Source organism: Macaca mulatta, chromosome 16, assembly GCF_049350105.2.
Source record: "Macaca mulatta isolate MMU2019108-1 chromosome 16, T2T-MMU8v2.0, whole genome shotgun sequence".
In the NCBI taxonomy this organism is placed as follows: domain Eukaryota; kingdom Metazoa; phylum Chordata; class Mammalia; order Primates; family Cercopithecidae; genus Macaca; species Macaca mulatta.
Genome location: NC_133421.1, coordinates 60,217,283 through 60,239,880, shown reverse-complemented (window position 1 = coordinate 60,239,880; position 22,598 = coordinate 60,217,283). Strand labels below are relative to the sequence as shown.

Below are 22,598 nucleotides of genomic sequence, written 5' to 3'. Positions count from 1 at the left end.
GGGCGTGGTGGTGGGCACCTGTAGTCCCAGCTACTCTACTCGGGAGGCTGAGGCAGCAGAATGGTATGAACCCAGGAGGCAGAGCTTGCAGTGAGCCACTGCATTCCAGCCAGGGCGACAGAGCAAGACTCCGTCTCAAAATAAATAAATAAATACACAAATAAATAATAATAAAATAAAATTCTAGAATATTGGACTTAATGGCACTCTAAGAAAAATACAAAGTAGATTTTAAACAAACAATTGGAAGAAACATTAGAAACTATATGTGATTCGGCCTCTCACATTACAGACCTAGAAACAGATGCCCAGACAAGGGAAGGACTTGTCAGAGGCCATTCAGCAAATCAGAGACAAGCAAAGGACCAGGACTTCTGCATCCCGTTCAGTGCTGCCTCAAAACATAAACAACTTCTAAAAGAATTTAGGGCCAGGCATGCTGACTTATGCCTGTAATCCCACTACTTTGGGAGGCCAAGGTGGGCAGATCATGAGGTCAGGAGTTCAAGGCCAGCTTGACCAACATGGTGAAACCCTGTCTCTACTAAAAATACAAAAATTAGCAGGGCGTAGTGGTGCGTGCCTATAATCCCAGCTACTCGGGAGGCTGAGGCAGGAGAATTGCTTAAACCCAGGAGGCAGAGGTTGCCATGAGCAGAGATCGCGCCACTTCACTCCAGCCTGGTTGACAGAGTGAGACTCCGTATTAAAAAAAAAAAAGAATTTAGATGGAGTACTTTTCAGCCACAAAAAGGAACAAGCTACTGATATTTGCTACAGCATGAATGAACCTTGAAAACATTATGCTAAACGAAGGAAGCCAGGCGCAAAGAACTACATATTATATGATTCCATGTACATGAAATGTCCAGAAAGGCAAATTTACAGAGACAGCAAGCAGATCTGTGATTGCCTAGGACTGGAGGTGGGAGCAGGGATTACCTGCCAATCAACACTTTTTCAAACTCTTTGGGGTGATGGGAATGTTCCTAAGCTAGAATGTTATGATAGTTGCACAATTCTATAAATATACTTACAAATAATAGAATCGGCCAGGCTTGGTGGCTCACGCCTGTAATCACACCACTTTGGGAGGCCAAGGTGGGAGGACCACTTGAACCCAGGAGTTCAAGACCAGCCTGGTCAACATGGTGAAACCCTGTCTCTACAAAAAATACAAAAATTAGCCGAGTGTGGTGGCGCATGCCTGTAGTCCCAGCTACTCGGAAGGCTGTGGCTGGCAGATCTGAGCCTGGGAGGTGGAGGTTGCAGTGAGCCATGATCATACCACTGCACTCTACCCTGGGTGACAGAGTGAGACCCTGTCCCAAAAAAGTAAAAATAAAAATAGGCTGGGCATGGTGGCTCACAACTGTAATCCCAGCATTTTGGGTGGCCAAGGTGGGTGAATCACTTGAGGTCAGGAGTTCGAGACCTGCTTGGCCAACATGGAGACACCCCCATCTCTACTAAAAATACAAAAATTAGCTGGGCGTGGTGGCAGGTGCCTATAATTCCAGTTACTCGGGGGCTGAGGCAGAAGAATCGTTTGAACCTGGGAGGTGGAGGTTGTAGTGAGCCGAGATTGTGCCACTGCACTCCAGCCTGGGCAACAGAGCAAGATCTCTGTCTCAGTGAATAAATAAATAATAGAATTATACATGAGTAATGGGTGAATTTTATGGTTTATAAATTATACCTCAACCAAGCTGTTTTGAAAAACAAAAAAGGATTTAGATAAATTTATCTCTGAGAGATTGATGATGTGTGGGAGACTCTGCTAATCTTTTCAGGGGAATATCCCAGGAAACAAATATACCTGCTCTTAAGATATCCCTAAAGAGTCACTGTGAGAGACAGAAGAGGTGGCTCTTTGGACTATGGAATATCCAGGCTGGTATTTCTCATTAAAAAAAAAAAAAAAAAAAGCCCTCCTGCACTAAAATATATAAGCTTCCTAAGGAAAGCAGGTATGTCTTGGTCATCTCTCCATAATACCTAGCACTGTGACCAGCATGCAGATGGTGCTTCATGAAAAGTGAATTAAAGTACACTCTAGTTCTGCTGTGTCATGTGGGTACCTTGAGAAACCAGCTGGTTTCTAGAGCAGTGCCTTAGTGGGAACAGTTTGCATCCTCCACACCTGACTTTCCTAGGCACCCCCTCCCAGAGGAAAGTCTCTGGAGAGAGGATGCTGGTTGAGTACATTCCCAGGAGACTGTGTATAAACCAAAAGATCTGTTTCATGCCCCACTTTAAATTTCTTTCTTCTCCACTGTTTCCACTTACCTTCTTCAAGTCTGCCTCAAAACTACAATTGTCCCCAGGGGCAAATAAGCTACAGTATCTTTGACATTCTCCACCTGATCCTACATCCACTCCCTCTCCCTTCCCTTCACACCATGCACCAAATCAGGCATCAAGTATCATCAAAAGGGCCAGGTATGGTGGCTCACACCTGTAATCCCAGCAATTTGGGAAGCTGAAGTGGGAGGATTACTTGAGCTCAGGAGTTTGAGACCAGCCTGGACAACATAGTGAGACCTGGTCTCTACTAAAAATTTAAAAAATTAGCCAGGTATGGTGGGGTGTACTTGTAGTCCCAGCTATTTGGGAGGCTGCGGTGGGAGGATTGCTTAACCCAGGAGATTAAGGCTGCAGCAAGCTAATATTGTGTCAGTACATTCTAGCCTGGGCAAATGAGGGAAACTCTACCTAAAAAAAAAAAAAAAAAAAAAAAGTATCATCAAAATCCAGTTCAAGCTGGGTGCGGTGGCTCAAGCCTTAATCCCAGGACTTTGGGAGGCCAAGGTGGGCGGATCACGAGGTCAGGAAATAAGACCATCCTGGCTAACACAGTGAAACCCCGTTTCTACTAAAAATACAAGAAAATTAGCCGGGCGTGGTGGCGGGCGCCTGTAGTCCCAGCTACTTGGGAGGCTGAGGCAGGAGAATGGTGTGAACCTGGGAGGCGGAACTTGTGGTGAGCCAAGATTGCGCCACTGCACTCCAGCCTGAGTGACAGAGCAAGACTGCGTCTCAAAAAATAAAAATTAAAATTAAAAAAATTAGCCGGGTGTGGTAGTGGGCCCCTATAGTCCCAGATACTTGGGAGGCTGAGGCAGGAGAATCACCTGGGAGGGAGAGGCTGCAGTGAGCTGAGAACATGCCACTGCACTCCAGCCTGGGCAACACAGTGAGACTCTGTCAAACAAACAAACAAACAAACAAAAAACAAAAAAACCAATTCAAAGATATGAAAATATAACAAAAGAGATGAGTAATTTGAAAAGTGGTCTATGGTCTGATTTCATTTAGACCTGGGGCATAGGCCCCAGAGCTTATTTTCAGAGTCGAAAAATATCATTTATGGCCAGGTGCGGTGGCTCATACCTGTAATCCCAGCACTTTGGGAAGCCAAGGCGGGAGGATCACGAGGTCAGGAGTTCAAGACCAGCCTGACCAACATAGTGAAACCCTGTCTCTACTAAAAAAAAAAAAATACAAAATATTAGCCAGGTGTGTGTGGTGGCGGGCACCTGTAATCCCAGCTACTCGGGATGCTGAGGCAGAAAACTGCTTGAACCTGGGAGGTGGAGGTTGCAGTGAGCCGAGATTGCACCACTGCACTCCAGCCTGGGCGACAGAGTGAGACTCCGTCTCAAAACAAAACAAAAAATTAGCCAGGTGTGGTGGCACACGCCTGTAATCCTAGCTACTCAGGAGGCTGAGGCAGGAGAATCTCTTGAACCCGGAGGGTGGAAGTTGTAGTGAACCGAGATCACACCACGGCACTCAAGCCTAGGCAACAGAGCGAGACTCTGTCTAAAAAAAAAAAAAAAAGAAAAAAAAAAGAAAAAAAAATCACTTATATTGTAGCTATAAATTGCTGTAGATGACTACAAAATATCACCACGGATTTTTATTCAATTTTATTTTCTGTGCCAGGGCAGAGATATCCCCCTGCCCTGCAACTCCATCTTCACCATCATTTACTTTAGCTTCAAATTAGACCTCACTTTCTCCAAGTGTTCCTCATCTGCCCTTATCAGCACTAATTCTTTCAGGACTTAGGTGTTCAGTTTGTAGCCCAGAATAATTTTGTAGTAGCTTAAGGTAGCTTTTTTTTTTTTTTTTTTTTTTTTTTTTTTTGAGACAGAGTTTCGTTCTTGTTACCCAGGCTACAGTGCAATGGCACAATCTCGGCTCACCATAACCTCCGCCCCTCCAGGTTCAAGCGATTCTCCTGCCTCAGCCTCCCAAGTAGCTGGGATTACAGGCATGCGCCACCATGCCCAACTAATTTTTGTATTTTTAGTAGACGGGGTTTCTCCGTGTTGGTCAGGTTGGTCTCGAACTCCCAACCTCAGGTGATCTGCCCGCCTCAGCCTCCCAAAGTGCTGGGATTACAGGCGTGAGCCACTGCGCCCGGCCTTAAGGTAGCTTTATAATTTCTCCAAGTCATTTTAAACATGGTTGTCTTTTCTCCCCAACTGAAAGCAAAGGAACTCATTAACTCTGGTATTTCTTTTTTTCTTTTCCTTTTTGTTTTTTGAGATAGTTTTACTCTCTCTCTGTTACCCAGGCTGAAGTGCAGTGGTGCAATCATAGCTCACTGCGGCCTCAACTTCCCAGGCTCAAGCAATCCTCCTCCCACCTCAGCCTCCAGAGTAGCTGGGACTACAGGCAGTTGCCACCACACCTGGCTAATTTTTGTATTTTTTGTAAAGACATGGTTTTCTCATGTTGTCTAGGCTGGTCTTTTTTTTTTTTTTTTTCCCCTCCTGAGACGGAGTCTCGCTCTGTCATCTAGGCTGGAGGAAATTGGTGCGATCTCAGCTCACTGCAACCTCCGCCTCCTGGGTTCAAGCGATTCTCCTGTCTCAGCCTCCCGAGTAGCTGGGACTACAGGCTCGCACCACCATGCCTGGCTAATTTTTGTATTTTTAGTAGAGACGGGGTTTCACCACATTGGCCAGGATGGTCTCAAACTCCTGACCTCGTGATCTGCCTGCCTCAGCCTCCCAAAGTGCTGGGATTACAGGCGTGAGCCACCGTGCCCAGTCAACTCTGTTATTTCTTATCAGCAACTAGCACAAGCTAGTGCATCCAGCAATGTTGAGTCAGTGTTGGTTAGTTAAGTATTTGACTATTTCTCCAACTAATATTTCTGATCCCCTCCTGAAAGTTGAGGCTAACGGTCCTGCAGGCTGATAGTGGGGAAGGCTCCAGATTTTGTGAGGCCTGATGTTTTGTCTTAAAAAAAAAAAAATCAGCCGGGCACCTTGGTAATTGGATTACAGGCTTCCCTTCACACCATGCACCAAATCAGGCATCAAGTATCATCAAAAGAGCCAGGTACGGTGGCTCACACCTGTAATCCCAGCAATTTGGGAAGCTGAAGTGGGAGGATTACTTGAGCTCAGGAGTTCGAGACCAGCCTGGACAACACAGTGAGACCTGGTCTCTACTAAAAATTTAAAAAATTAGCCAGGTATGGTGGGGTGTACTTGTAGTCCCAGCTATTTGGGAGGCTGCGGTGGGAGGATTGCTTAACCCAGGAGATCAAGGCTGCAGCAAGCTAATATTGTGTCAGTACATTCTAGCCTGGGCAACTGAGGGAAACTCTGCCTCAAAAAAAAAAAAAGTAGCATCAAAATCCAGTTCAAGCTAGCTATGGTGGCTCACGCCTGTAATCCCAGCACTTTGGGAGACCAAGGCGGGTGGATCATGAGGTCAGGAGATTGAGACCATCCTGACTAACAAGGTGAAACCTCATCTCTACTAAAAATACAAAAAAATTAGCCGGGCGTGGTGGTGGGCGCCTGGTAGTCCCAACTACTCAGGAGGCTGAGGCAGGAGAATGGTGTGAACCCAGGAGGCGGAGCTTGCAGTGAGCCAAGATCGCACCACTGCACTCCAACCTGGGTGACAGAGCGAGACACTGTCTCAGAAAAAAAAAAAAAAAAATCACTTTGGGGGCTCCCCATTCAGTAAAAGAGTTTAAAAAATTAGACACATAGAATTAGGTATAGTGCCTTGGAAGGGGTCTGTGCAAGTGAGGGGCTCTGACTCCCTAAGTTTCACTAGCATCACTGTAAATCTACTTCTCACCCCACCCTCTGGCCTCCCTCTGTTGCCCAGGCTGGAGTGCAGTGGCGCGATCTCAGCTCCCTGCAACCTCTGCCTCCCAGTTTCAAGAAATTCTCCTACCTCAGCCTCCCAAGTAGATGGGATTATAGACATGTGCCACCATGCCCAGCTAATTTTTGTATTTTTAGTAGAGACGGGGTTTTGCCATGTTGGCCAGACTGATCTCAAACCCCTGGCTTCAAGTGATCTGCCTGCCTAGGCCTCCAAAAGTGCTGGGATTACAGGCATGAGCCACTGCGCCCAGCCACTGTAAATCTACTTCTGACTGAAAGAATGAAGCCCAGTTATATCCCACCCAACACTTCAACCCTGACTGAATTTGGTGTCTATTCTTGGTTTTTACTGTGGATTTCCTGTCCCCAATACATCTACTCCACAAGATGGCCCTGGCTCAACAAAATGGCCTTGGCAGTCAAGTCTCTCTATCTGATGAAAAAATCCCAAAGGGCTGACTGACATTCCTCCCACTTAGTAACTTAGTGGCTCTTAGAACAGTGCTCCTTTCAGCAGGTGATTTCTCCTGCTGTGCATGGTGGAAGATGAGGACCTTGTACCCAATTCTGGAAGCCCCTGATGGTTCAATGCCTTGAGGAGTTGCGTTGTGCAGCAGAAGGGCCTGGAATGTTCCAATACCTTCCACTAGTGGCCTTTGTGACCCCTGCTTCCATTCAACTTTGGCAAAGGCCTGGTAGTCTACAAAGTAGCCTGCATTCTGCTGGGGTAGGAAGCAGCTTGGCCTTGCTTCTTCCTTGCCACTCTGATAATATCACACAAGTTGGCACCTTCCCTGGAAGTCCCACCCAAAAGCTCAGTCCAACTCTCTGGCCTCCTGGGTGTTTGCCCAGAATGCCAAGTTAGGGTTTAGATACCAATCTTGTCGATTTCTTTGCCCTGTACACCCAATTCTGAATTCTTCTCCTGATTAGAAACCATGGGATTCCTGAACCAGTGGTGGGTTTGCATTCCTTGAAATGCCAAAAAAGCACCACCCCCCTCTCCTCATATGCCTGTGAAGATAGTAACATCAAGGCTCCAGGAAGGAAGTAACACAGCCAACAGCCATGATGTAACCGGCCACATGCCCCTGCTTTACAGCGCAGAAGGCTTCCACTTGCTGGGTGCTGACTACAGGCTAAGCAGTTTACACACATGGTCTCATTTGATCCTCATGACTACCCTATACAGTTGGTATAATCATCCTCATTTCACAGGTGAGGAAGTCGAGGCACAGAGAGGTTAAAAAATGTACTGATGGTTATATAGCTAAAAGGGACAGGTCCAACTGCTTTCAAAGACTGTGCACAACCACTACTGAGGGGCTCAGTGGACTAGGTCAGAGAGACCCAGACCCAAATAAGTGAGAAATACAGGCCAGACCAGTCATTCCCCTGCCTCTCTGTCGCCTTCCCCATCCCTAAACACTCTAGAGCTCTGATTTTGTTTATAATGCTAAGAAATTACGGAGGTACGTCTAGAGGTTTCTAGCTGCTCCTGGTATGGGAGTTGAACTATTCTTTGAAAGGATTATTATTTAATATTATGTCTCTGCCTCCAGAAGACTAGCCTAGGACCAAATCTACTCCCTTTCTCCAAGCTTCCTACCTTGGGGGAGGAGAGCAAGATGGGGAAAGCTAAGGGGTTTCCATGAAGGAGAAACCAGAAGATTAAAGGAGGAGGAGGCTGGCACTGCCCTTTCAGAAAGCCTGCCAGAGCTAGGGAACCGGGACTCCTAAGACACTTCAATAGTGTGCCAGGGAAAGTAGGAAAGCTCTTTGTGGGGTCAAAAGTGAAGCTGCAAGAGGAGGCCCTAGGGGAGACTTGGCGGAAGTGGGTAGAAGAGGAGGTAAGAATCTATGCAGGACCAGAAGTGTGTTTGGATTCTGAAACTACCAAAAATCAAAAGAGAAAAGGACTCACTCCTTGACTCTGTCTCCCCACCTCTTGGGTGGGGCAGCCAAATAAGGGGAATTCTTGCGGGACTGTGCTCTCCATTGCCAGAAAACACTGGCTGCATCGCCTGCCCAGCCTGCCAGAATGCTGCTGGAAAGAGTGGCTGGCCGCTGTGTTTGGTTGATAAATGATGGGCACCCCTGCCTGCTGCCCATTCTCTCTTTTCTCCCTGCTTAGCTTGCAGCCTTCTGCCTGGCAGGGAGCCTCAGGGTAGGGGTGGGGGAACAGGGTCCTCCAGACAGTATTTAATACTCAGTGATTTATAGGCTGCTGGAAGGGGAGGGGTGGGAAGCAAAGAGGGAAGCCCCAAGCCTAGTTTTCACGAGGCACCAGTGCACCACTGACAAGAGTCAAGGTATGTCTTTTCCTGATGCCTATTCCTTCAGACCTAGCTTTGGGACAGGATGCAGCCTTTACCCCTTGGGGCCTGGGACTCTGGTAGTATCTTGTATGAGACCTGTGGAACTGGCTGGAATGAGGCTAATGGACACACATCCAAATCCTTAACCTTTTCTTTAAGCTCCACACTGCTGGGAGAGGGAAGAAATAAGTGAGGCCAAGCAGCTCAATAGCTGTTTTTGGAGGATTTTTTTTTTTTAATGTTCAAGAATTCTTTTGAACCCTCCATGGCTCCAAGAAAAACTATTTGAAATGTCCCTTCTTATGGGGCCAGGGGGTTAAGTGCCAGGGATGGAAGGCTAAATGCCAGGGATGCTGGTTGCAGGGATTCTTGGGACCGGGGCTAATGGCCTCCCTGCTGTGGGCTCAGGAATACCAGGCCCAGGCACTGGTTGCCCTGAGAGATGCAGCCATTTTTACTTCTGACTGAAGGGCACCACCTTCTGGGATTTTCCCTTCTCTGGTGGGAAACAGAGTAGAATATGCCAAGGGACCAAGGGTCTGTGCCTAAGAGTGGAGGGCACTGAAGGCGATAGCATGGAGGCACTGGGGTAGGGTGAGACCAATGACTTATACAGCTTAGAATTTGGTCCTTCCTGGTGGGAAGAAGATGCGCTTTGTGGGAGCACACGGTAATTGCCCTTCGTAAGGATGATCTCAAAAGGTCAACGGATGGGCCTTGAATAGCCCTAATGTCCCTGAAACAGTCCATTGTGTAGCTATTGTCTATACATGTAAAGGAACCCTTCTTGACCCTATTCATACTTTTCTTTTTTTGCCTCTGGGGTTTCCCAAGTGAATAATTGCATACTACCTTATTTATCCTTCGACTCAAGTCTACCTCCTTTAAACTAACAACAAAAATAGTTCAGAACACATTTCTTGAGTCCCTATTAAGTGCCAGGCATCATGTTAGGTGCTGGAGATACGCAGATAAATAACACACGGTCCCTCCTCTGGGGAATCCACAGTCCGGTTTTTAAAAAATGACCCTTAGCGTTGACTTTTGGGATCTGGAAAACAAATCTGCATGTATCACCTTTATATTTTCATATACATGGATCATGATATCAGCCTTTATCTTTTCACAATCTTTTAACATTTTGCCTGGTATAGTAGTCTCCACTTAGATCAATTTAGATGACTTTCCCCGACTCTGATATATCTTCCTTCGCAGGTAGAGTGACCAGAATTAGGCACTATATTTCACATGCAAATACTATATAAATGTATGTATGAGAGTAACACTATGTTTTCTAACTTTCTTCATTTACCCACTTGCCATTCATGCATACATCCGATAGTTATTGAATGCCTACTAAGTGCCATGAACTCTGCCAGGTCCTGAGAACGCAATGGTAAGTAAAATGGACACTGCCCTCATGGAACTTACAGTCTAGGGTGTGTGTTGGGGGAGACAGAAAGTAAAGAATCCAAATATCACACACATAAATGTATAATTACAAACTGAGACAAGTGCTATGAAGAAAAGCACAGTGTGCTATAAGAGCATAGCAGTGGGGGGCTTGATTTAGCCTGGAGGGTTCAGGAAAAGGTTTCCTGAGAAAATGATATTTGAGCTGAGATCTGAAGGATTAGTGAAAATAGGCCAAGAAGAACATGGAGGAAGAACATTCCAGGCAGAATAAAGAGTATGTGCAAAGAAGGAAGAAACCTGCATACTCCTAAGGAATTGCAGGAAGGCCAGTGAAGCTGCGGCACTGAGAAGGAAGCAGGTTTGTGTGAGATGGGCCTGGAGAGTTAGCCAGAAGACAGACCACGCAGGACACTGCAGGCCAGGGAAGGATTTCTGTCTTTATTCCTCCATGGACAGGCACGTGGAATTAAGGTCTTTACAGAAGAGCTGCCAACGGTTCTTTCTCCCAGATTACTAATGCTACTTATAGTTGTCTGGAAGGAGAACAGTCATGATGGTCTAAGCTGCTAGGAACTTTCCCAGCATCCTGACATGGTGTGGCTATGCCTGGCTGTCACTGGGGAGACCCCAGAACCCATGGATCAGCCCTAGTCTACAGCCCTTACGCAAGGGATAGCCCCCACCCGTGTGGACAGAGGGGCAGGGCAGAGGGTGGGTGGAGTGCTTTGCCTGAGATATCAGCTCCGCATGACATCTGGAACAGCTCCAAGACTATGGCTCTTGTTCCTAGATAACTCTATCATGCGTATCCCCCATTTAAATGGCCTGCCACCCTTCCTACAGCAGCTGTGCTCCCCACCCAATCTGGAGAAGGTCCCTGGATAAGAACTCTGACTCTGCCCAGAGCCTTGGGTCTTGACCTGCTGAGTTTAGGCCTCAGGACTGTTGGGAACCATGGATATATACATATCCTTGATAGTTTTCCAGGGGTATTAATGGAAGAATAATACCAATCTTCCATTAAGATGGGAGAAGAGGGTCACAATGGTCGGACTCGGTCTTTCTAAAGCTTGTCCTTTCCTTCCAGTCATATCTTTGGAAAATGTGGTTTGGTGTAGTGACATCTGCTGGCAAGGCTAGGCACATAATACAATGACTGGATGTCCACTCATCCTCATGTAATTTCCAGACTAGCAAGAAAATCGTCCTTAACTGCTGAGATTGGATTGGGCTCAGTAACCTCAGCTGGTAAGAGCAAGACTAAGATGTCCAAAGTTGTGGGTCTGAACTATGTATGTGCTGGTTTGCCTTAAATAGAGAAAATGTGTTTCCTAGTTGTGGCTTATACCCCTCCCATTGGCCAGTTGATTCATATTTGGGTACAGTTAATCACAAGGGAGATTGGGCAAACATGTATAAATGACTCAGAGGAACCCGTTCCTAGCCACCATGCCTGGGAAAGCATCTCCCAACAAATAAAAAGACCCACATTTTACAAATGGCAAAATGCAGTGTCATTTTTGTATCCTCCTGAGGTTGACTAGTTTGGGAAACTTTTTAGTTTCTCCCAGGTCACCAGGAAAGCAGTGTCTACAGAATCATCTTCATGGTTCTTATAGTGGGCAAGACTGATTATGGCTTTTATAATGGCCCCTCCACACATGCTGGGGTAAGGGCAGTGGTGTGATCTCAGCTGACTGAAACTGCTGCTTCCTGGGCACGAGCAATTGTACCACCTCAGCCTCCCAAGTAGCTAGGACTACAGGTCCACCGGCTAATTTTTTTGTATTTTTAGTACAGATGGGGTTTTCCCATGTTGGGCAGGCTGGTCTTGAGCTCTTGGCCTCAAGCGATCTGCCTGTCTCAGCCTCCGAAAGTGCTGGGACTACAGGCGTGAGCTACCACGCCCAGCCTCTCCTCACCACTTTTATCCATGCCATGTACACATTCTGTTTACAATCTCTTCTTTTTTCTTTTTCTTTTTATTTTTTTTTGAGATGGAATCTCACTGTGTTGCCCAGGCTGGAGTGTAGTGGCACGATCTAGGCTTGCTGCAAACTCCACCTCCCGGGTTCACACCATTCTCCTGCTTCAGCCTCCTGAGTAGCTGGGACTACAGGCGCCTGCCACCGTGCCTGGCTAATTTTTAAAATTTTTTAGTAGAGACGGGGTTTCACCGTGGTCTCAATCTCCTGACCTTGTGATCCGCCCGCCTTGGCCTCCCAAAGTGATGGGATTACAGGTGTGAGCTACCACGCCTGGCCTCTGTTTACAATCTCACCCTGTTTCAGTAGTATGTGGACTTGACAGCATTCACCACTAGATGTAATTCGGATGACAGAGGGAAAGAGTGAGGAGAAAATCCTAAAGAAATGAATCTGAAGCAAATGTTCTGCTTTTTTTTTTTTTTTTTTTTTTGAGATGGAGTTTCGCTCTGTCACCAGGCTGGAGTGCAATGGCACAATCTCGGCTCACTGCAACCTCTGCCTCCCAGTTTCAAGTGATTCTCCTGCCTCAGACTCCCAAGTAGCTATTACAGGTGCCCACCACCATGCCCAGCTAATTTTTGTACTTTTAGTAGAGACGGGGTTTCACCATGTTGGCCATGCTGGTCTCGAACTCCTGACCTCAGTTAACCTACCCAACCTTGGCCTCCCAAAGTGCTGGGATTACAGGTGTAAGCCACCATGCCCGGCCATGTTCTACCTTCTTAGTAACAGTAACACTGACCCATAACTGAATGTAGCTCAAAGCATCGCTTTCTCTCACTCAAACTTAAGAAAATCATCAAGATAAATTGGTAATGAATAGGGTTTCCCAGAAGAGGAAACAGATCTAGTAAATAAACACATGAAAGACTGAAGTATATCCTCAGTAGAAATAAAATCAAAAGCATATTTGGGGTGCCATTTTCATTTTTATTAAAATTACAAGATTTTTAAAAAGTGGTAATGTTTAGTTCTGGAAACAATGACTTAAATTGGCACCCTTACACTGATGATGACACTGTAAATTGTGCGAGTCTTTAAGGAGAGGAAAGCAGCAATATATAAGTGGCAGAAATAAAAACAGGAGAGAGCTATGGATGCATGCAGACACTTACTGCAGCATTATCTGACATAAAAGAGCTTTAATAACTCCACAACAGGGGAATGAGAGCACATTACATCATAGCACCACAGTGCAATGTCACCCAGTGAGTATAGTTACAATTACGAGGACTCTAGGGAAACACAGAAAATGCTGAGAAGATGTATAAAATATAAAATTTCGGCCAGGCACAGTGGCTCATGATTGTAATCCTAGCATTTTGCTTGAGTTCAGGAGTTTGAGACCAGCCTAGGTAACATAATGAGACCCCATCTCTACAAAAAATAAAAAAATTAGTGGGGTATGGTGGCATGTGCCTGTAGTCACAGCTACTTGGAAGGCTGAGTGAGAGGATCGCTTGAAACCAAGAGGTCAAGGTTGCAGTGAGAGGTGATTGCACTACTGCACTCCAGCCTGGGTAAAAGAGCAAGATGCTGTCTCAAAAAAAATAAAAATAAAATTTCATGTAAATAATGAGTGTATCTATATTAAAATAAGCACATAAAATGTATGCATGAGGAGAAAAAAATGGAAGGTAACATACAAAAAATAAAAATAGTTGGGCTGGGTGTGGTGGCTCACGCCTGTAATCCCAGCACTTTGGGAGGCTGAGGTGGGTGGATCACGAGATCAGGAGATCGAGACCATCCTGGCTAACACAGTGAAACCCCGTCTCTACTAAAAATACAAAAAAAAATTAGCCGGGTGTGGTGGTGGGTGCCTGTAGTCCCAGCTACTTGGGAGGCTGAGGCAGGAGAATGGCAGGAACCCGAGAGGCAGAGCTTGCAGTGAGCTGACACCACGCCACTGCACTCCAGCCTGGGTGACAGAGACTCGTCTCCAAAAAAAAAAAAAAAAAAAAAAAAAAATGGCTTTGTGCCAGGCATGGTAGCTTATGCCTGTAATCCCAGCACTTTGGGAGGCTAAAGCTGGTGGATCACTTGAAACCATGAATTTGAGACCAGCCTGGGCAACATGGCAAAATGCTGTCTCTACTAAAAATAGAAAAATTAGCCAGGCATGGTGGCACGCACCTGTAGTCCCAGCTACTCAGGAGGCTGAGGCAGGAGAATCGCTTGAACCCGGGAGGTGGAGGTTGCAGTGAGCTGAGATCACGTCACTGCATTCCAGTCTGGGCAACAGAGCTAGACTCTGTCTCAATTAAAAAAAAAAAAAAAAAAGCTTCTGTGGCAGCAGTGAGATTAAGGATATCTTTTATTTTCCTCAAATTTTCATTTAGTGTTATTACACTGGGTTAATCATTTTGAAATGGTGTAGGGGGGTTGAGGGCAGGTGAAAGTGTTCCTCTAGCCCCTTCCTGTACATACTTGTCCTAAATTGACAGAGAGGAAAGACCATGTCTGCTTATTCAGCTTCTGGCCAATGCCTAGCACCCATCAGGTGCTCAATAAACATTTGTTGAATGTATAAATGAAAATGCCTGCAGTCTAAATGTCTCAGCCCATGGTGACCGGGTACTTTCCACCCTGGGGAATAGAGCAATTTGGTTTTGCTGGAATCAAAAAATGAAGGCTCATCCATAATGGCAATTCCCTGGTCTTCTTGGTAAGTGAATTTGGGCATGGAGAACCCAGGAGAGACAGTCTGTTAAAGAAAACCCAATTACCATTGTGGAACGTATGTTGCCCTGAGGCCTCTGCTGCCATAACAACATCTTGTAACTATAACTACAGCCCTGGAGGGCTTTGGCCCCATCGAATATGGAAAAGGATGTCTTCATCATAAGACAGCTTTGTGCTCAGATTGACTTCCCTAGGGAGCTTGGATCAGGGAAGGGAGGTAGATAAGTGGAGGAAGGGGGGAGATGAAGGGCAGAGGTGGGAGAAGAACTGCTATTGAATTAAGATCAGAGTGATTTTTTTTTTTTAGCGATTTTCAAAATGTGGTTATTTGACTGTTTAGCTTTGGTGGTTATTTATATCCCCAGCTGCAGAGGCGGGGAGCTGTGCCTGAGCCTGCTGGGATCTGTCCAATAACTTCTCCCAGGGTGAGGCTGCGGCTGGGGGCTAAGGGTGCTACAAGATCCAAATCAGGTAGCCAGAATGTAAGAGAAGCTCCAGGCCATCTCCAGCAAGAGTAAGGAAGAAGGGCCTATTAGTGACTGTGCTGACCCTTTTAAAGGCAGCTGCAAATGAAAATATTTTAATAGGAATTATAGTCACATCAGCAACCCCTGAGATTCTCCCAAAGGGACAGAGACTAAGCCTCAGAAGTTATGAGATTGGCCTGGCTACACTAGCATTGTCTTTAAAAGGCCAAGGCATGCTTCCCCCACCTTACAAGACTGCACACAGAGGAAATGGCTATCCCTAACCCCTACCAGCCACCTCACTGGTCAGAAAGAGGCTTAGAGGAGAGAGCATGGCTGGTTCTGTGCAAGCCTTTCCTAGCTGTGTCAACAACTGGTAGTGGGGTGAGAAACATTCAAGTTGGTGCCACCCCAACTACTGAGCCCTTTTGGGTGCCAGGCAGCAAGGGAGAAGCTGGAGATGCTGTGGCCATCCAGGCAAGGCTCCCAACCTCTGGGAGAAGCAAACAATGAACAACTACATTTTGTATTTGAAACATGGTACCTATAATTTTACTGTCAAGGCAACATTTTAAAGGACATCCAGGGATCTTTCAGGGAGCTTATAAAACTGAGGAGACAAGACACTGATACAAGTAAGGAAATACACAAGCACACACACACACACAAGATTGCCCCCACTCCCAGTGCCTATTTCAGTCCCTTCTCGTCTCTGGCTAAGGCTATTTCAGCAGCCTTCTAACTGGTCTCCTGCCTTGGGTCTCCCTCCTACTCTGATCAGTGCCCTTCACAGCTGCCAGAAAGAGACTTCTAAAATGCATGTCTCACTGGGGGCCTCCTCTGCTTAAGGACTTTCAGAAATTGCCTACCACTTCCAGTTCAGTCTCCATAGGAGGGTGTTGAACACTCTGCATGAACTGGTTCCCAAAACCATGCCTCTTATGCACCTCCTAGGCACCCACAGATAATGCTCCTCCACACCTCTGTACTATTGTACGTTCTGTTTTCTTTGCATGTAAAACACATATATTGTCCTTGTTTACTGGCAAACATTCATCCTGTGAAATTCCACTCGTTTCATGTCTTTTATGAAACCTTTCCTAAACTTTCCAAATGAAACACTCTACCTCCTCCTCTGTAGCACTTCTGAACCTTGCTTATCTTCCTATTTTCCCATGTAATACTCTACATTTTCTTTTTTTTTTTTTTGAGACGGAGTCTTGCTCTGTCACCCAGGCTGGAGTGCAGTGGCCGGATCTCAGCTCACTGCAAGCTCCGCCTCCCGGGTTCACGCCATTCTCCTGCCTCAGCCTCCCGAGTAGCTGGGACTACAGGCGCCCGCCACCTCACCCGGCTAGTTTTTTTGTATTTTTTTAGTAGAGACGGGGTTTCACCGTGTTAGCCAGGATGGTTTCGATCTCCTGACCTCGTGATCCGCCCGTCTCGGCCTCCCAAAGTGCTGGGATTACAGGCTTGAGCCACCACGCCCGGCCTACATTTTCATAACTGTGTGCTTACTGGCCTGTCTTCCCTACAGGATTCTAAGCTCCTTTAGGGGAAAGATGGTGTTTTGTCCATGGGGTGTAACTCAGTGCCTGGTACCTGGGTGATTAATGCCTGGGTAATCACTCTGTGTGTCTTCAGTTAAAGTGGTTGAACAGAGGTTGAACAGAGTTAAAGAGGTTGAACAGATAAAAGCAAACAATCACTGAGACCATGTAAAGATATAGTCACTAACATTAGAATGTTATAGCCATGACTAGAGTGACTGGAAATAAAAATAACAATAGCCAGCTATTGAGCAATTACTCTATGTCAGGAACTGTGCAAAGTGCTTTACAACACTCATCTCCTTTATTCCTTACAACCTTGTGAGGTGGCTATTAATGTCCCCACATCACAGGTGAGAAAACTGAGACACAAACAAATTTAAAACTTGTCCAAGGCCGGGCATGGCTCCTGCCTGTAACCCCAGTGCTTTGGGAGGCTGAGGTGGGAGGATTTGGCTTGAGGCCAGGAGTTCAAGACTAGTCTGGACAATGTAGCAAGATCTTATCTCTACAAATAATTTAAAAATTAGCCAGGCATGGTGGTGTATACCTGTAGTCCTAGCTACTTGGGAGGCTGACGTGGGAGGATCGCTTGGCCCAGGAGATCAAGGTTGCAGTGAGTTATGATTGTGCCACTGTACTCCAGACTGGGTGACAAGAGTGAGACCCTATCTCTTAAAAAACAAAAAACAAAAACAAAAACTTGTCCAAGAGTAATGCAGGTAGGAAGCAGCAGAGCTGAGATTAAAATTCAGATCTGACATCAAAGCCTTGTACTGGACACTAGTAGAGCTGATGATACAATAAACATGATTTATTTATGTTTCTATTATCTATTTGGGAAGGGAAATGAACAGAATTATCTAGCAAACTGTACAAGGAAAATAACAAATCCAGCAGTTAAGTGCAAAATAACGTATCATTATGCCCTACTACCTTACAAAGAATGAATCAGAAAAGATTTTCTGAAAAAATACAATTTTACCATCCTGGCTAACACAGTGAAACCCTGTCTCTACTAAAAATACAAAAAATTAGAAGGGCGTGGTGGCAGGCGCCTGCAGTCCCAGCTACTGGGTAGACTGAGGCAGGAGAATGACATGAACCCGGGAGGCGGAGCTTGCAGTGAGCTGAGATTGTGCCACTGCACTCCAGCCTGGGTGACAGAGCAAGACTCCGTCTCAAAAAATAAATAAATAAAAATAAATAAATAAAAATTTAAAGAGGGTTAGGAGATGTATCCAGGCAGGAAGTAAAGTCTAAGAAAATAGAAAGGCAAGGAGAACTGTCCAGAGTGTCAATGGTGAAGTCTGGTGGTTGAGGATGGCCAAGGGGCAACCTGTCAGAGGCTTTGAAATCAACATCAGTTCCTGCTTGGAAAGCTAATTGTGTTGTGATGAGCATGACCCTCAAAGTAAATGTTATATTTGGTTTAAAAAAAAGAAAGGAAGAAGGAATAAGCTTTTAACATCCTCCCCTTCCCCATTCTAAATATACCTAGCTGGTCTACTTTCAAGTACTATACACATTTTTTTCCTTATGATCATGTTTCTATCCTACTGGTGTTAGTTTTTTCATCTTTCTGCCAGAGTGTACATTTTCCAAGGACAAGAATCATATCTAAATGAAACTGTAAACTCTTTAGCATCAGCTGCAGTCTTAGGGAATCTAGTGTAAGAAATTAACTAACGACTAACTCCTGTAATGCTGGTATTTGTGTGATGGATGCGAGTCAGGATAAGATCTTATTCTAAAACACTAATTTCCAGGGAGGGTAACTTCACCATCTCTGAGTGCTATACATTCAGGGACTGTAAAACAGTAATGATATTCTTACTGAGCAGCAAGAATTTACTGTGGGAAGAACAAGGTTTGAGCACCACTAGAAAGGATGGTAAGGGGCGGGCAGGGTGGCTCATGCCTGTAATCCCAGCACTGTGGGAGGCTGAGGCAGGTGGATCACCTGAAGTTGGGAGTTCAAGATCAACCTGACCAACATAGAGAAACACTGTCTCTACTGAAAATACAAAAATTCGCCAGGCGTGGTGGTGGGCGCCTGTAATCTCAGCTACTCGGGAAGCTGAGGCAGGAGAATCGCCTGAACCCGGGCGGCGGAGGTTGCTGTGAGCCAAGATTGTGCCATTGCACTCCAGCCTGGCAACAAGAGCAAAACTCTGTCTCAAAAAAAAAAAAAAAAAAAGAAAGGCTGGTATGGCTGGGAGTGGTGGCTCACACCTATAACCCCAGCACTCTGGAAGGCCGAGACAGGCGGATCACCTGAGCTTAGTAGTTCAAGACCAGCCTGGGCAACATGGTGAAACTCTGTCTCTACAAAAAATAAGCCGAGTGTGATGGCACACGCCTGTAGTCCCAGCTACTTGGGAGGCTGAGGCAAGAGAATCCCTTGAGCCCAGGAGGCGGAGCTTGCAGTGAGCTGACATTCAACCATTGCACTCCAGCCTGGGCTACACAGCAAGACTCTATCTAGGAAGAAAAAAAAAAAAGAAGAAGAAGAGAGAGAGAAAAAAAAGAAGGATGGTATGAAATAATTGAGATATGCTCTTAATATAAGAGATTCTTACCACCAGTTGGGGAGCCAGAACATTCAAATGTAACCTCAGGAACATATCAGTAAGTGCAAAATAACAGAGTAATGGTATGAAATTAAATGCTTAAGTGGTGAGGGGCTACAAAGGAAGAAGTAATGTGAGCCATTTTCAAGTAAGTTCTTACGTGCAGTTCAACCTAAGTAGGTTATCAAAGGTATTTATACTAAGCACTAAAAGCTAAGTATTAAATACTAAAAGCTGCCTGTGTCAACACTGGCCCAGGACATCCCCAAGGAGAGTGCTGGCTAAGGGTCTGGAACTTTAACTCTTTTGAGTTCTTTACTTAGCACATCAATCAGATGTTTACCTTCTGCTACTTTGTTCTTTAGCCCCTGGGGAAAATCTCCATCTTAACGGGGGGAAATCTCCATCTAAAGGGGCCTCAGATTGAAATTGGGGTTAGGGATCCTAACTTAATGACTGAGCGTGCCTGGGTTCCACCCAGCCGCAATTGGGCAAGACTTGGTCCTCTCAAGGCTTTTCCTCCAGAGAGGTTAAATCTTCAACGCCTGCTCTCCACTTTCCAGCCTTTTCTTAAGGCTCTTCTTTCAGCCTAGTATCAGTGACCAACCTCTCCTTCCTAGGCCCTCTCATTATTATTCAAATTTCCATTCTTTTGGGGGCTTCAGCTTCAGTAAAAACATTCCCTCTTCTTCCTCCGCCTCAAGCATCTGGATTCCAGAGGTCATTTGAGCTAAATGCGGTTCAATGCTTTTCTGACTCTGGTACTGCATTCCCGGGACACTTTCAAATCACATTTTTCACCCCAGGGCCCCCAGTGGTCTCAAACCCAAACACAGTGCGGGAAGGAAGTGGGCGCTCGCCACAGAGCTAAATTGGGAATTCTTTGAGCTGCAGCTTCTGGAGAATGGTTTTGCCTCCTCCCCGCGACATCAACTAACTTACTTGCTGTTAGCTAAGAGCAAGGACAATGTCTCCTCTACCAGACAGGAAACTTCCTGATGGCGGACGCTAGCCTTTAGTTCCTTTTTCAATTCCCCATTCCCACCCCTTCGGCACCAGGATGGTTCTTAAAATACAAAGTTTCTTTCACAAAACATCCCTCTGCAACTTTTGAGTTTATGTAATAAACGGAAACGTCCTTTAAACAATCAGGCAACGAAGGGGTTAAATCTAATCTCAGCAACCTGATGGATTCCGGGGGGTTTCCTTCCTCGACTCTGGAAATTAAAACGACCGGGAAGGGAAATTTTGCCCTAGGTAAAGATGAGAACCGTTTACATCAACTGTCAGGCTTCTGCCCCAAACAAGAATGGCTACCCACGCCCACAAACAGCGCCACTCGCGTTAACTAAAAATGGCTGGCCCCGGATTCCACCACTGGAGTCACTTTCTGCCCAACTTCAAAATGGCGCCCACTAGCTTCACCAAAAGGATCTAATCTCCCAGCACCCTCTTTGGCCCGTAACGTCAGGGGACGCGAGACCCAGCCGGAAGTGAAGGAAAAAGCGCTTCAGCCCGCGGCGCCTGCGCAGAACGCTCCAGACGCTGAGAGGCAGGAGGCACTAGGGATCGTCCGCAGGATTGGGACTGCTACAGAGGCCGCCACGGAGCCCGCCGGAGCCACCGTTCCTGCTGCTGCTGCCGCCGCTGCCCGAATCGGAACCGTCGGGCCGCAGCCGCCGGCAATGCCGCGAAGGAAGGTGAGAAACGGGAGAGGAGGGATGGCGGGTTTCTAAGGACAGTCGATTGAGCACCGTGACGCAGTTGGCCACGCCTCACAGTGCTTGGGTCCCAACTTCCCGCTCCCCCGAACCTTGCTCAGCCACCCTCTCTTCTGTCCATATCCAACAGAAAAATGTGGGCCCGACCCTGGCCTCGGCCTATGCTTGCAACTATTCCCGCCCTCTGCTTGCCTGGATCGGAGGCGTTCTTATTAATTGGTCGCTGAAACGTCAGGAAGCATATTGATTGGCTGGTGACGCCGCCTGTTTGGGCTCAACGGTCACCTCCCCGCGTGCGGGGGCGGTGTCTGGCCCCGGCCCTAGCGCTCTCCCACTGGCTGGAGAGAACGATCCCTCCTCTCCTGATTGGTCGGGGTTGGCAGTCTGTCCTGTGGGGGCGCGGCTTAGGCGGACCTCGATTGGGTGGCCCGAATCCCCGCCTTTCCGAGCGGGGACGCTGATAGGTGCAGAGGCGGGGTTTTGGAGGCCTCGTTACTTTCCAGGTGAGGGGCACAACAAAGCAGAAGACTGGGTGGTGGGAAGCCGGCGCCCACTCCCAGGGGATCCCACTCAGGCCAGTTGCCTCCAAGCGGTAATCTTTACTTGCTAGTTCGACAGCTCCTAGAAAATGCAGTTGGCAAAAACCGAAAACTTCTAGAATTAGAAGGGACTTAGGAGGTCACCCAGGAATGGCCCCCTACTTCTTACAGTTGAACTAACGGAGGTCCATGGAGTGCCGCAAGCCACTCAGGCAGTGGCAGGTCCAGAATATAGAACAAATCTAACTCAATTGAACAAATGTCTATTGATTACTTTCTGCGCGGTGGTTGCTGACGATTCAGAAATTTATTAGACGTGATCCCTGGCTTAAGGGTATCACAGCCCGATAGGAGAAAACAGACATGAATAACCTTAGGACGATCTAGTAAGTTCTCTGCTTGGAGGTGTATACAAAGTGTTACAGGAAGGAAGTGAAGGAGCAGTTGGTCTGCTCTGGAGTACAATGGGAGGTATACTGGTAAAAGCCACAGGGAAGAGCTGAGTTCCAGGATCAAGCCAGGAAGGAACAAGTCTCACATCAACGCTTTAAATATCTAGATAATTAGACTATAATGGTGACTTTTAAGATTCCCCCTTCATTTTAGCTGTTTTCTGTGATTCTTGCTTATTTTAGACATTTTCTGTGATTCTTGCTCATTTCCTGGCAGGTTACCCTTGAGATATTTGGAAAACTGGGTGGTATTCTTGCTCATTTCAGTAGAAATCTTTCTCTTCACAGAGGTTTTTCAGGCTGAAAATGTATGCTTTTTAATGTCTCCTAAAATGATCTCAGCTGGTGGGTGGTATGTATGGTTTTTTTTTTTTTTTTTTTTTTTTTTAAGATGGAGTTTTGCTCTTGTTGCCCAGGTCGGAGTGCAATGGCATGATCTCGGCTCACTGCAACCTCTGTCTCCCGGCTTCAAGCGATTCTCCTGCCTCAGTCTCCCTAGTAGCTGGGATTACAGGCGGATTCCATGACGCCCAGCTAATTTTTGTGTGTTTAGTAGAGACAGGATTTCACCATGTTGGTCAGGCTGGTTTTGAACTCCTGACCTCAGGTGATCCACCCGCCTCGGCCTCCCAAAGTACTGGGATTGAAGGCATGAGCCACCGCGCCCAGCCGGTGGTATGTGTGTTAAGGCTCACTAAATGCAGGAATAATATTGGTGCCTTGAAATAGGGCCCCAGTCTTCT

At 46.4% G+C, this 22,598-nt stretch overlaps 2 protein-coding genes across 11 annotated transcripts in view; one reads left to right on the top strand and one right to left on the bottom strand.

The window, feature by feature from the left end:
- Positions 1–21,159, bottom strand: part of FAM117A (family with sequence similarity 117 member A) — an 81,937-nt gene extending 60,778 nt beyond the window's left edge. The window contains exon 1 of one of the 3 annotated variants that reach the window (XM_077971239.1): positions 21,057–21,159. The gene's annotated coding sequence lies outside the window, so the exon portion shown is untranslated. The remainder of the gene's footprint in view (positions 1–21,056) is intronic. The other 2 variants (XM_077971241.1, XM_077971236.1) reach the window with 2 other exon arrangements.
- Positions 20,672–22,598, top strand: part of KAT7 (lysine acetyltransferase 7) — a 41,874-nt gene continuing 39,947 nt past the window's right edge. For all 8 annotated transcript variants that reach the window (XM_077971234.1, XM_077971233.1, XM_077971231.1 and 5 more), the window contains exon 1: positions 20,672–20,843. In XM_077971234.1, coding sequence (XP_077827360.1) covers positions 20,829–20,843 — 15 coding nt within the window. In that variant the 5' untranslated portion in view covers positions 20,672–20,828. The remainder of the gene's footprint in view (positions 20,844–22,598) is intronic.